General features: G+C 38.0%; 1 protein-coding gene across 2 annotated transcripts in view; it reads right to left on the reverse strand.

The window, feature by feature from the left end:
• The window catches only part of PLS1 (plastin 1), a 100,740-nt gene that overhangs the window by 15,353 nt on the left and 71,679 nt on the right, over nucleotides 1-13,708 (reverse strand). For both annotated transcript variants that reach the window (XM_037525844.1, XM_054700761.1), the window contains exons 9-10: nucleotides 5,898-5,993; nucleotides 1,788-1,983 (exon numbers count right to left, since the gene is read on the reverse strand). In XM_037525844.1, the coding sequence (XP_037381741.1) occupies nucleotides 1,788-1,983; nucleotides 5,898-5,993 (292 nt within the window). The remainder of the gene's footprint in view (nucleotides 1-1,787; nucleotides 1,984-5,897; nucleotides 5,994-13,708) is intronic.

Genomic DNA, 13,708 nt, shown 5'->3' on the forward strand with positions numbered 1-13,708 from the left:
ACAGATGTTGCAGGACATACATATGTTCTAAGTAAAGATGAATGATAAATATTTCCCATAGCAGCTTCTTAGGTAAGTATAGTAAATACTAATGGAAATATTTAGCAATCCTACTCACACTGAAAAAATTCCAAATGCATGCTGGATACTAGCAAAAGAATTCAAACGTGACAAATAGGAGAGCAGGTTGGGAAAGATATCTAGCAAGAATTCAGTGACTATAAAAAGCAGATCATTTTTAATATGCCACTCTAAACAATGCCTTCTTCTGTAAGACACAAGGAGATTTTGAAATTTTCCAGGCTGACTAAAAACTTAGCAGTCTTTCTTTTATTAAATTCTTTAAAAATCCTAATCCTTCACCCTAAATTTTTCTGCTGAAAAATTTACATTTTTGTCTATCTGCCCTCTCAGTTACTTTTCTATATACAGAAGAATGAATTCAATGAATCATATTCCTCCAAGAACATATTTGTTAAATCTGAAAATTTTGTCATTAATCAAAAACCTATAATTACATAGTTACAAGGACACTGAAACTCTGGTTGTGGCGATCAAAAAGAAAAAGAACATGAACCTTATTTCTCATTCTGTTTCACTGGGGAAGAAGGAAATATGGTGGGTGATGTGAGAAAATGAACACAGCAACATCAAATTTTCCCCACCAAGGAGAATCCCTGCTTGAAGACTATCTTCCTCAAACCCGGACAAATAACAAGAGTATTTTAGTGTTGGCTCCTTTCCGACAAAAGTTTTTCTTTTAATTCTGATACTAAGAGGTTTTTGGTGTACATATGAATGAAAGTGTGAGGATGAGAGAAGAAAAGAAGGGTGGGAAACAGGTAAGGAGAAAGAACTACATACTGTATTGAGAATATTTTTAATCAGAGTGATGATTTATATATTGTAAACTTCAATAACATTCAGTAAATGTAACATAGCTAGGTAATACAAAATTATCTGTTATAAAAGCTAAGAGGATCCTTTCAAACATTATTTGTAATAAAAGGTAAGTTTGTTTATTCACAGATAGGGATAAAGGCTTTACATCAAATCATAAAATCCAATTGTCAAAATTAGGTGGAGAGTTTACATAATCAAAGTCTTGCTCTGCTATTCTAATTGAGTCTCATTTGTATTTCGTGTCATTCATTCTTTAGGCATATTAAGACAGAAAAAAAACACAGCATGAACAATGCAAAAAAAAATTCAACCAAAATAGAAATGACACTAAAAAAAAAAAAAATTCAGAATGAATATATTTAGAGTATAGAAAAGTACTAAATACAGTACCTACATTAGGAGGGGTCAAATCTGCATTTCATGAAGCAAAATAGGAAAGTATTATAAATTATGAGACAGATAACAATAGCCCACACACGAACAAGTAATGAATATTGTAATTTTTTTCATGTGTACTAAAAACATTAGAAAGAGAACAATGCTAGAGTCAAACTGCAGCTTTCAAAAGAGAAAAAAGAAGCTATAAATAATTATTTTTTTCCAATAGCTAATTAATTGTCCATAATGGTGGTGGAGTTATGTGATATGGCCATTTTAAGAATATTTAAATGTATGATACTTTTCATTAAACTCCTATGGAAAAATGACAGAGAAGTAAGATTTACCCAGCATTCCCTTTTAATCAAAACCAATTACTGCTCTATTTAATTTGAACTTTTTAATGGATTCACATACACATTACTTCACACAAGAATGTATATCTCCCACCACAATCCCTCTACCTCTGACAGTGAAATAAGACACACCATAAAAAAAATACATACCTTCCAACAAATTCATATCGATGTCATTATTATTAGGCTTGTGTAGGCCTGGATATGTGTTAAACAGATTAGCTACAAAAGCTAAATTAAGTTTAGGATTGCCTGAAACCACATCTGCAGGAGTAACAAACTGTCGGCAGCCCAGTTTATCTGCTTCCTGAAGCATGTATCCTGCACGCTTCATGTCATTTTTCTCCTAAACAATGAAATAAAAGTCAAGGTTAAACTTTTGATTGCCATAACTTTTTATTACTACATATATTGATATGCAATTACTTTCCTAGAAATATATAGTAGCTCAAAATAAGGTCAGATATGCAGGAATTCCAAATCAAATGATATCTTTTAAATATATAAGAACAAGTCTCTTGTTTTCTTGCTGGAATCAGAGTATTATTTCACCTTCATTGCTGCAATCAATACTCAACAAAATTCTCAAATATTACATCAAAATCTACATGTCAAAGTATAGGTAACTTGTTCAAGGCCATATATCAGAATGCTTTCTGGTTAAGAGGCTTAGTAAGTTGGGAATACAAATTAAAAATATTAAAATCCAAAGGAACAGCACTTTTCACAACTGTGAAACTCTGGAAATAAACCAAAGGCTTATTGACATGACAAGAGAAGAAAAAATTGTGTTACATGTAGTGGGGAGAAGTATTGGGGTGAGGCCCGAGCATAAAAGGAAGGTGTGTGTGTGTGTGTGTGTGTGTGTGTGAAAGAAAAGTATCAGGGTGAGGCCAGAGGCACAAAGGGAAGGTGTGTTTGTGTGTGTGTGTCTGTGTGTGTGTGAGAGAGAGAAAGAATTTCCCAGAGACAGAGTGGAGAACAGAAAAGGTGGATTTAGGGCCTCCCCGGTGGCGCAGCGGTTGAGCGCTGGGTTGCGAAGCTGCCCGCAGCCTCTGCAGCGCCGGTTCGATTCCCGGCTGCTCCCCGGCCACCAGAGGAGGGTCCCACATGGTGCGCAGACCTCTCCTGCCGCCCGCTGCTCCCCTCAGCGGTGTACTTCGGTCCTTCTGCCTGCTCTGCTCCCTGCTCTGGCTCTGGTGAATTCTCTCACCCTCCCGCGCTTCTGACTGTACCCAGTGCATGTATAAACGAAACAAACGAACAAATAAATAAATAAATAAAAACATGCCTCTATAAAAAAAAAAAAAAGTTTAAAAAAAAAAAAAAAGAAAAAAAGAAAAGGTGGATTTATTGGAATACCCTGCAAGGGAGCAGGGGGCCAGATGGGAGAAGTCTGCGTGTGAAGCCCATGAGTTTCTCATGGGCTTTCTAACTTGGGGCACCAGCTTGCACCAGTTATCTGCTGGGGGGACTGCTTTAGTTGCAGACAACTAAAGCAATCTTAGAAGTAAAATCTTAGTTGCTGATTTACAAAATAGAACTACAAAACACTCTCATTTGCAGGGTCAAACTGACATCTGCAATTGATCTCTGCTTCTGCATTCCTGGAGCTGGGCTGGTTGTTCTGGTCATGGTGATTAGTACTACAGCCTTGTCCCCAAGACAACCTTATAAATTTCTTTATGTATTGAAGCCTGCCTGCTGGGCAAGGAATGGAGGATTCATTTTTAACCTTAGTAAATGGTACCCCATTATATCCACAGTTATACAGTGAGTGACCATTATAAAAGCATGTTTAAAATAAAAACTAGAAATTTAATTACATGACAAATATTGTTTAAAAGTAAAAATTAATTTATAAGCAATATAATTGTTTTAAAATACTATATAAACAGAAAAGCAAAAGAATAATGAATATAAGTTTCAAGACGGTAGTTGCACATTAAGATGAGGCAGAGACAGGACAGGGAAGAACTGCACAGCGAAATGCAAATTAACACCAAGTGCTTTACTTGAGGGTTTATGCAGGAGTGATATACCAGAATTGCAAAAAAGTAAAAATGTAAATGAAATCACAGAAAGTGGTAGGTTTGGTGTTATTAAGTAGCAAAAAGAAAACAGATCTAGGGTAGACATGAACAAATTATAATATGTAAGCCTTATTTAGATCTTAAAGCAAATAAACTACAAAAAAATTGACATGCATGAAGCAAATTGAAAATGTCAACATTGATAAGTTATTTTGATTTTATAGATTAATTTTTGGTATAATAAGGTAATCTGGTTATATTTCAAAAGTATCTCTCTTCTAGAAGTACATATTGAAAGATTTATTGATGAAACAATATGCTGTCTAGGGTTTGCTTCAAATGAATATGGGAGAGAAGGGAAATAGGTAGATGACAAATTAAAAAGATAAGCTGCTACTTGTTGAACCTGGAGGGAAAAAGCACAGTATTTCAATATACTAGAGTCTGTTCAGTTTTGAAATACTTTTGAAATAATTTTGAGTAGTGAACTAGCAAGCTAAAAGTTGCTTGGCCACAAAGTGGAGCAAAGCCTACGTCAGTGGGATTTATTTCTTCAAGCTCTTTTGTCTGTAATTGTGACAATGAAGTGGGCAAAAAGTTAAAGAAGCAAAAGCAGGTTATTCCAGAAAAATCTGTAGAGAAGCAAAAGCCTGGTGAAACTTCAAGAGCCTTCTTGTCCTCTAAGTAGAGCAGAGGCAGCAAACAACATGTTCCAGATCGGGAAAAGATGATACATCAGTGTTCAGACTTTAAAGGGAAAATCCTAATTGATATTAGAAATCACTGCAAAGATCCAGAGGGTAAAATGAAACCAGGAAGAAAAGGTAGTTCTGAAGAACTGATTTCTGACATTGATGATGCAGCAAGAAAACTGTAAAACTAGAGCCATATAAAACTTGTACTGTTCTAGTTGTTTTAACCTTTTTACAGTGGCTTTTGTTTTCTAAATGTTGTTTTTCAAGTTATTATATATTTGGGTTTCAGAAAAACTTGTAAGATGAATACTTTTTTTAAGGTACATTATTAAAATGTTATGAGAGAAGCCAATTGTCAGCTTCATTAAGGAACAGTCAACTTAACTGTCAAATTAATCAAGCTTTGAGCCCATCTCTTAGTGTAAAATAAAACCAAGTAACACATACACAAAGAACTAAGTTTTTAAATTCCTAATTTTCTGATTCAAATAATTTACAAATATTTACATAGTTTTATAATGCTGATTCTTAGATGTTTCATTATAATAATGTGAAATATAATTAGCAATAAGTTGCCTTTAATACTAAGTATAATCAATATTGCATTTTAAGTACATCTCCTAATCTAACAGAACTGATAATTGCTTAGCAATCTATTATAATAGCTTATTGTTTCCCTTCCTAGTAAACAGCTGAGTAACAAAAGCACCCTGGTGGGTTCCTGTTATATAGACCCAGGTAGAGTGTGATGGAAGCTTTGATTTCACACATACTCATAATCAGAATTCTGTAATTCCCTTTTTTTCAGTCATACCTGTCAGATGTTTAGCATGGCGATCTGGATTTTAAGAGCATGAAAAATCTTCTGAAGTATAAAGGATAAACCTTTGATGAAGGGCTGAGGACTCCAGTAGGGTATTCTGCCTAAAAAGTATTGCCCTCTAAACTTGATTGTGCTCACTAGTCAAATTCACAGAGATAGAAAGTAGAACAGTGGTCACTAGAGGCTTAGAGGAAGAAGGAATCAGAAATAATTGTTTAATGGGTACAGGGAGGTGGTATGGGATGAAATAAGTTATAGAGATGGATCAGTGTGATGGTTGCATACAATGCAAATGTACTTAATTCTACTGTACACTTAAAAATGGTTAGAAGAGTAAATGTTATGTATATTTTATCCAAATTATCCAAAACAACTTTAATTAAGAACTGTACTCAGGGCCTCCCTGGTGGTACAGGCGGTTGAATGCAGTGCTGTGAAGCTGTCCACAGTCTCTGCAGCACAAGTTCAAGCCCAGCTGGCCGGCAAGATTCCCACATGGCGAGGCAGACCTCTCCTGTGTCGCCCGCTGCTCCCCTCAGCAGTGTGTTTCAGTCTGCCTGCTCTGTCCCCCACTTTGTCTCTGGTGAATCCTCTCACCCTTCCACACATCTGGCCTGTACCCCAGTTCTTGCATGCATGAATAAATAAATCTTGAGAGGAAAAAAACAGTTCTAAAAAAATTAAAAAAACAAAACAAAACTGTACTCACGTTAAATCCTGAAAGGTCAATGGCAATGGCAGGCCCATCACCCCGCTCACCGTTAGGTGCAATCTGATTTAGCAGATGGAAATAGGCTCTTGAATCCTTCAGGGAAAGAAATGAAATAGCATCTTAAAAATGAATAAAATCATTAAATTAAGGGGGGAAAGTGTTCAAACCAAAGCAAAAAAATGTCCTTGTCAAAGAATGGAATAATAATTTAATTACTTTACTGACTGCTTGTCAACTCCTAAATGCACTATTCTGTCTCAGACCTCAGAGCTTTGGGCCACACTCTTCCCTACACCTGGAATTATCCATCCTTAACTTTCTCGTTTGTTTACATTCCCAAGCATCAGAATCATTTGGAAGCATTCCCTAGTTAATCTAGAACGAATTAAGGGCGTGCTCGCTTCGGCAGCACATATACTAGAATGAATTAAGGGCCCTCCCTTATATTGCACAGCAATACATGCCTACCTCAAAAAAAAAAAAAAAAAAAAAAACTGTGACTACACTGTATTAAGTTATCCAGTGAAGCTGTCTCTAAATATAGCTATTATTTTTCCCATTATATATAGGTAGATTTTTCCATCAAAACACATAGTCTATTTCTACTCCCCTTTAATTTAGACTGGCCTTGTGGCTTGCTTTGACCCATTGAATGTGAAAGTGGTGATCTGGGGCTTCTGAGTCCAATTCTTAAGCGGTTCTGCTCCCTCTTGATGTTGGCATCCTTGTAAGTCCAACTACCTGAGAGTACCATGCTGTGAGGGAGCCCAAATTTGCCATGTGGAAAGGCCTCGTGGGGAGAAGCAGAGAGGCACCTGACACATGAATGTATCTTCCAGACCAGTTCCACTGACAGCTGAATGTGGCTGAATTAGTGAAGTTAACCGAAACCATCAGAACCACCCATCCAAGTGTTGGTGGCTAATCCACAGATTTGAGACACAATAAACTATTATTTTAAGTTATTACACTGAGTGGTTTGTTATACAGTAATAGATAACTGACATGTCTATTTACTAGATGTTTATCTCCCTGTGTAATTGGCACACTTCTCAAAAACTAGATTTTTGCATACCCCGTGCCTGGCATAATGCCCCACAGAGGGGTTTGAACAGAATTTTAAAATATGAGAACACACCCAAATCCACTTTTATATGAGGGCTATCAAAATGAAAACAAAGAAAAGCAGCATCATTTTAAAGATACTAGTTATCATCTAGGCTATTATGACAAAAAAAAAAAAAAAATCCTGAATGACGGTTTTAAAATATCTAAGAGAATATATTAATTAGTGTCAAATCTGATTCATTTGGGAAAAAATCCATAGAGAAGAAAAATCCCAAGGGACCCAAGTTTTCTCAGTAGTGACCACAGAAGTGTTATGAAGATTGAACATTACACTGCAGTCTGACAAGACCCTCCCCTTAGGGAAGGAAATACTTCAAGTCACTTTGGATGAGAAACATACCTTAAAAGTTCCCTTTGTTTATCAATTCCTGTGCCCTCAGATAATTTGGATTCTTATTAGCTAGTTATTGGCAAAGTGGGATTTAGAATGTTGAACTGGTAGGCCCACAGGGCCTCTAGCCCAATAGATGGAGTCAGTCCAAATTAACAGTTTCATAGCATTATAATTTAGTCAATTTGTGGCACATAAAATGGGAAAAAATGTTTACTCTGCTAAGGTTAGCAGCCCCTTCCTCTCATAGTCATGAATTTATTAAAAGTCAGTAAATTGGTTTATTATTTATAAAAAATTTTGTGATTTATAAAAAAATCAGGGGATCCACCTCAACTAGGAAATTCAAAATTTCATTGCCTATACTATATCCTTGGGAATTTAACTTCAATACAAATTTAAATTTGAACCGAGGGCACTCTCCCACCAGCAGAGAGGAGGAAAACAACAAACCAAAACGACCAACAAGAACAAACGACGCAGCAAGCGGGACTGTGAGTGGAAAGGAACTACTGCAGCCACCACACCCCGTGAACGGGAGCTGTGGAGAACCCTGCAGGATCCGCGGCGGCGGTGAGCAAACGGCTCCGGGCGCCATTAGAGAAGAACAAAGACCCCGGGAGACACGCACACAGCCCGGGCTGCCGGTAAGCTTGCGCGGGAAAGCGGCGCGCTTGGCGCTTGAAAAGAAAACGCGGACCGGGATCCCGGCTGCCCAGGTCCCCGCGCCTGCGACCTAGGCTTGCAGGGAGACGCGCGGAGGTCCTCACGGGGGTGAAAGTCCCTCCCTGAGTGAGCAGGAACCAGGCGCCCAGGCACGGGAGCGGGGTGCAAAAGGCGCCATTCCCGCGCCACTGAACTGGGCTACAGCCCGCGTCCTGGACCTGAGGGCTTTGAACTGAGACCCGGGGCACGAAAATTCGGGGCGTGGGTTCTCCACGACGGTGGGGCACAAGGCAGACACAGCACCCCAAAGCTGTTGAGGTTTACCCTACCATTCCCGCTCTGTTCCCTGTCCCACGGGGGGGGGGGCGAAAAACAGCCCCCCAAGGACAATAGGAGAGATCTCTGGCGCCACCTAGCGACCAGGAAAAAAGTCACTAACACCCCATAGAACAGGAAATTTCTTAAGACTGCTTGAAAAGGGCAGAAGGCCTCTGGAGGACCCAGTGGCCAGCCGGGAAGTTAGCCCACCCCATGCCAGGCCCCTTCCGACCAGCAGTCTGAGCCCACAGAGGGAGCAGGCACCCACATCCGGGGCAGACCAGGGGCGTAGAAGAGTGTGCCTGAAACCGGAGGCGCAGGGACTGCATCCCGCTTCGCCATTTTAGAACAGGGACATTTCTTCAGTAAAAACTGCCTAAAATCAGCAGAAAGCTCCCTCAGAAGACAGAGATGGCTCCTGGAAGAGCCAGAGGGGAGCGAAGTTCACCCAAGATGCCAGTCAGTCCGACCAACACAGTGTCCCAACGCATACGACAAATTAGAAAACAGACAGTAGGGAGTAGAAGAACCACACGCAACCTAACAACTCCTCAGGAAAGAAGCACACCACAAAAAGAAAACCACTCCCCAGATTGCAACGACAGCAACTTGGAAGAACTTCTGAGCCTTCCAGAAAGAGAATTTAAAATTGCCATGATTTAAAAAGTGATAGATCAGAAGAAGGAAATAGAGTCCCTAAAGAGGGAAGTAAAAGAAATGCAGGAGATCAAAGAATTAATGGAGGAACTAAAGAACTCTGGGAAAAGCAATGAAAGCAGAATAGATGAAATGGAAGAACGAATAAGTACTCTTGAAGACACAGAAATAAAAAGAACCAAAACAGAAAAGGAAAGAGAAGTACAAAGGAAAAAGAATGAAGAAAGACTTCGGGAACTATCTGACTCCATGAGGAAAGGAAATATAAGAGTTATAGGAATTCCAGAAGGAGAGGAGAGAGATGTAGGAACAGAGAAAATATTCCAGGAGATAATTGAAGAGAACTTCCTAAATGCGAAGAACGAGCTGAAAATTGATATACAAGAAGCAAGAAGAACACCAAACTTCCACGACGAAAGGAAAAACACAGCAAGACACATAATAGTAAAGCTCCCAAGAATCCAGGACAAGAAAAAAATAATGAAGCTGACAAGAGGGAAGAAACAGATAACATTCAAAGGAAAACCAATCAGGCTGACATCAGACTTCTCTGAAGAAACACTACGGGCAAGGAGAGAGTGGAGGGACATAGTCAACAGACTCCAAGAAAACAGATGCCAACCAAGAATACTCTATCCCGCAAAGATCTCTTTCCTCCATGAAGAAAGAATATGGACCTTCCCAGACAAAGAGAAACTCCGGAATTTCATTACGAATAAACCCCCACTCCAAAAAATACTACAAGGAATCCTAAAGCCAGAACCTCAGAGGGACGAATAACAACGAAAGAAGACCAAAAAAAAAAAAAAAGTTATTAAAAGAATAAATAAATAAAATCAAAGGAAAGACAAACATAATGGCAAATACAGATGCTAACATATCAATATTAACTCTAAATGTAAATGGACTAAACTCTTCAATAAAAAGACACAGAGTTGCAGCCTGGATTAAGAAACAAAACCCAACCTTTTGCTGTCTCCAGGAAACACATTTAGCTACAAAAGATAAAAATAGGCTCAAAGTCAAAGTATGGAAAACAATCCTACAAGCAAATGGGCCAAAAAAGAAAGCAGGAACAGCTATACTTATATCAGATAAAACAGACTTCAAACTCAAAAAAATAAAAAGAGACCCCAATGGTCACTACATTATGATTAAGGGGACAATACTTCAAGAAGAAATAACACTCATTAACATATACTCACCAAACGAAAGAGCACCAAAATATATCAGACAACTGTTGTCCTCTCTGAAAACAGACATCAGAGAAAACACATACGTCGTGGAGACTTCAACACACCACTATCAACAATGGATAGATCAACAAGACAAAAAATAAGTAAAGAAACTAAAGCTCTAAATAAGGACCTAGAGCATTTGGGCTTAACAGACATCTATAGAACACTAAACCCAAAAAAAACGGAGTACACATTTTTCTCAAGCGCACACGGATCATTCTCCAGGATCGATCACATACTGGGGCACAAGACAAACATCAACAGATACACCAAGATTGAAATCATACCAACCATCTTTTCTGACCATGAAGGCATCAAACTAGAAATAAATCATAAAAAGAAGGCAAGGAACTATCCTACCTCATGGAGATTAAAAACCACACTACTGGAAGACCACTGGACTAACGAGGAGGTCAAAGAAGAAATTAAAAAATTCTTTGAATTGAATGACAAGGAGGACACCAATATCCTAAATGTATGGGATGCAGCAAAAGCAGTAATAAGAGGAAAATATATAGCAATAGAAGCTCACATCAAAAAACAAGAAAGAACTCAAAGAAACAACCTAATCTCGAAGCTCAAAGATCTAGAAAAAGAACAACAAAAAACCCCAAAACCAGTAGAAGAAAAGAAATAATAAAAACCAAAGCAGAAATAAATGAAATTGAAACTAAAAAAACAATCCAAAAGATCAATGAAACCAAGAGCTGGTTCTTTGAAAAAATAAATAAAATAGACAAACCCCTAGCCAGGCTCACAAAGGAAAAAAGGGAGAAAGCACAAATACACAGGATCATAAATGAAAGCGGAGAAATCACAACGGACACAGCAGAAATCAAAAGAATAATCAGTAACTACTATGAACAGTTATATGGAAACAAGTTCAACAATCTAGAGGAGATGGACAAATTCCTACAACTCTACAATCACCCAAAGCTAGATAAAAAAGAAATAGAACACCTAAACAGACCAATTACAAGCAGCGAAATTGAAATGGTAATCAAAAACCTCCCCAAAAACAAAAGCCCAGGACCTGATGGATTTACAAATGAATTCTATCAAACATTCAGAGACGAATTAGTGCCTATCCTTCACAAACTCTTCCAAAAAATTGAGAAGGAAGGGACAATACCAAACACGTTCTATGAAGCCAATATTACACTAATACCAAAACCGAATAAGGACAACACAAAAAAGGAAAACTATAGGCCAATCTCCCTAATGAACACTGATGCAAAAATCCTCAATAAAATTTTAGCTATCAGAATCCAACAATGTATCCATAAGATAATTCACCACGACCAAGTTGGATTCATTCCAGGGGCACAAGGATGGTTTAACATCCGAAAATCAATCAACGTTATCCAACACATCAACAAAAAGAAATATAAAACCATATGATAATATCAATAGATGCTGAGAAAGCTTTCGACAAAGTGCAACACCCATTCATGATAAAAGCCCTTGAAATTCTTGGGATACAAGGAACGTACCTCAACATCATAAAGGCCATCTATGACAAGCCAACAGCCAGTATCATTCTCAATGGTGAAAAGCTGAAAGCAATTCCATTAAGATCTGGAACAAGACAAGGATGTCCACTCTCACCACTGCTTTTCAATATAATACTGGAAGTCCTAGCCAGAGCAATAAGACAAGAGAAAGACATCCAAGGAATCCACATAGGAAAAGAAGAAGTCAAACTATCACTATTTGCAGATGATACGATAATATACATAGAGAACCCCAAAATCTCCACAGAAAAACTAATTCAACTCATCAATCAATTCAGTAAAGTGGCAGGATACAAAATCAACACGCAAAAGTCAGTAGCCTTCCTATAAACAAACAATAAATCTGAAGAAGAAAAAATCAAAAAAACCACCCCTTTTATTATCGAAACAAAAAAAATCAAATATTTGGGAATAAATCTAACAAAAGAGGTAAAGGACCTATACAAAGAAAACTATAAAACACTGTTAAAAGAAATAGAAGAAGACACAAAGAAATGGAAAGACATCCCCTGCTCATGGATTGGAAGAATAAACATTATTAAAATGGCCATCCTACCAAAAGCAATATACAGATTCAATGCTATTCCAATCAAAATCTCAATGGCATTCCTCAAAGAAATAGAACAATTATTGATGAAATTCATATGGAATCACCAAAAACCCCGAATAGCCAAAGCTCTACTGAAAAAAAAAGAAGGAAATGGAGGCATCACACTCCCAGACTTCAAACTCTACTACAAAGCCATAATCATCAAAACTGCATGGTATTGGAACAAGAACAGACATACAGACCAATGGAATCGAATAGAAAATCCAGAAATAAACCCACAGATTTATGGTCAACTAATCTTTGACAAAGGAGCTAAGACTACGCATTGGAGCAAAGAAAGTTTGTTCAATAAATGGTGCTGGGAAAACTGGGTCGCTACATGCAAAAGAATGAAGCTTGACCACTACCTCACACCATACACAAAAATCAACTCAAAATGGATTAAAGAACTAGACATAAGACCTGAAACCATAAAATACATAGAAGGAAATATAGGCGAAACACTACGGGATTTGCACATCAAAGACATCTTTACAGACACATCACCCAAAGCAGTGATAGTGAAGGCAAAGATAAACAGCTGGGACTACATCAAATTAAAGAGCTTCTGCACAGCAAAAGAGACAATAACAAAAACAAAGAGAAACCCCACCATGGGAGAACATTTTTGCACCCAACACTAATGATAAAGGACTGATCACAAAAATCTGCAAAGAGCTGATGAGACTCAGCAACAACAAAGAAAATAATCCAGTCAAAAAATGGGCAGAAGAGCTAAAAAGAAACTTCTCTGAAGAGGAAATGCAAATGGCCAACAGACATATGAAAAAATGTTCAACATCACTTGTAATCAGGGAAATGCAAATCAAAACTACCATGAGATACCATCTCACACCAGTGAGAATGGCACATATTAAAAAAACTAGCAACAACAAATGTTGGCGAGGGTGTGGAGAAAAAGGAACTCTTCTGCACTGTTGGTGGGAGTGCAAACTGGTCCAACCACTATGGAGAGCTGTGTGGAGATTTCTGGACCTACTAAACATAGAGCTTCCATATGATCCAGCAATTCCACTCCTAGGGATTTACCCAAAGGACACAGAAACATCAATTCCAAAGAGCACCTGCACCCCTATGTTTATAGCAGCACTGTTTACAATAGCTAAGCTTTGGAAACAACCCAAATGCCCAAAAATAGATGACTGGATCAAGAAGATGTGGTACATATATACCATGGAATATTACTCAGCATTCAAAAAAGATAAACACATGCAATTTGCAGCAACATGGATGGCGCTGGAAGGGATCATGCTCAGCAAAATAAGCCAAAATGAAAAAGAAAAATACCGGATGGTCTCACTCATAGCAGGAATCTAGAAAACTTAAATAAGGGACCAGGAAAATGA

The sequence above is a fragment of the Talpa occidentalis genome, unplaced genomic scaffold (assembly GCF_014898055.3).
Source record: "Talpa occidentalis isolate TD23 unplaced genomic scaffold, MPIMG_talOcc4v2.1 talOcc4.4, whole genome shotgun sequence".
NCBI classification, from domain to species: Eukaryota; Metazoa; Chordata; class Mammalia; order Eulipotyphla; family Talpidae; genus Talpa; species Talpa occidentalis.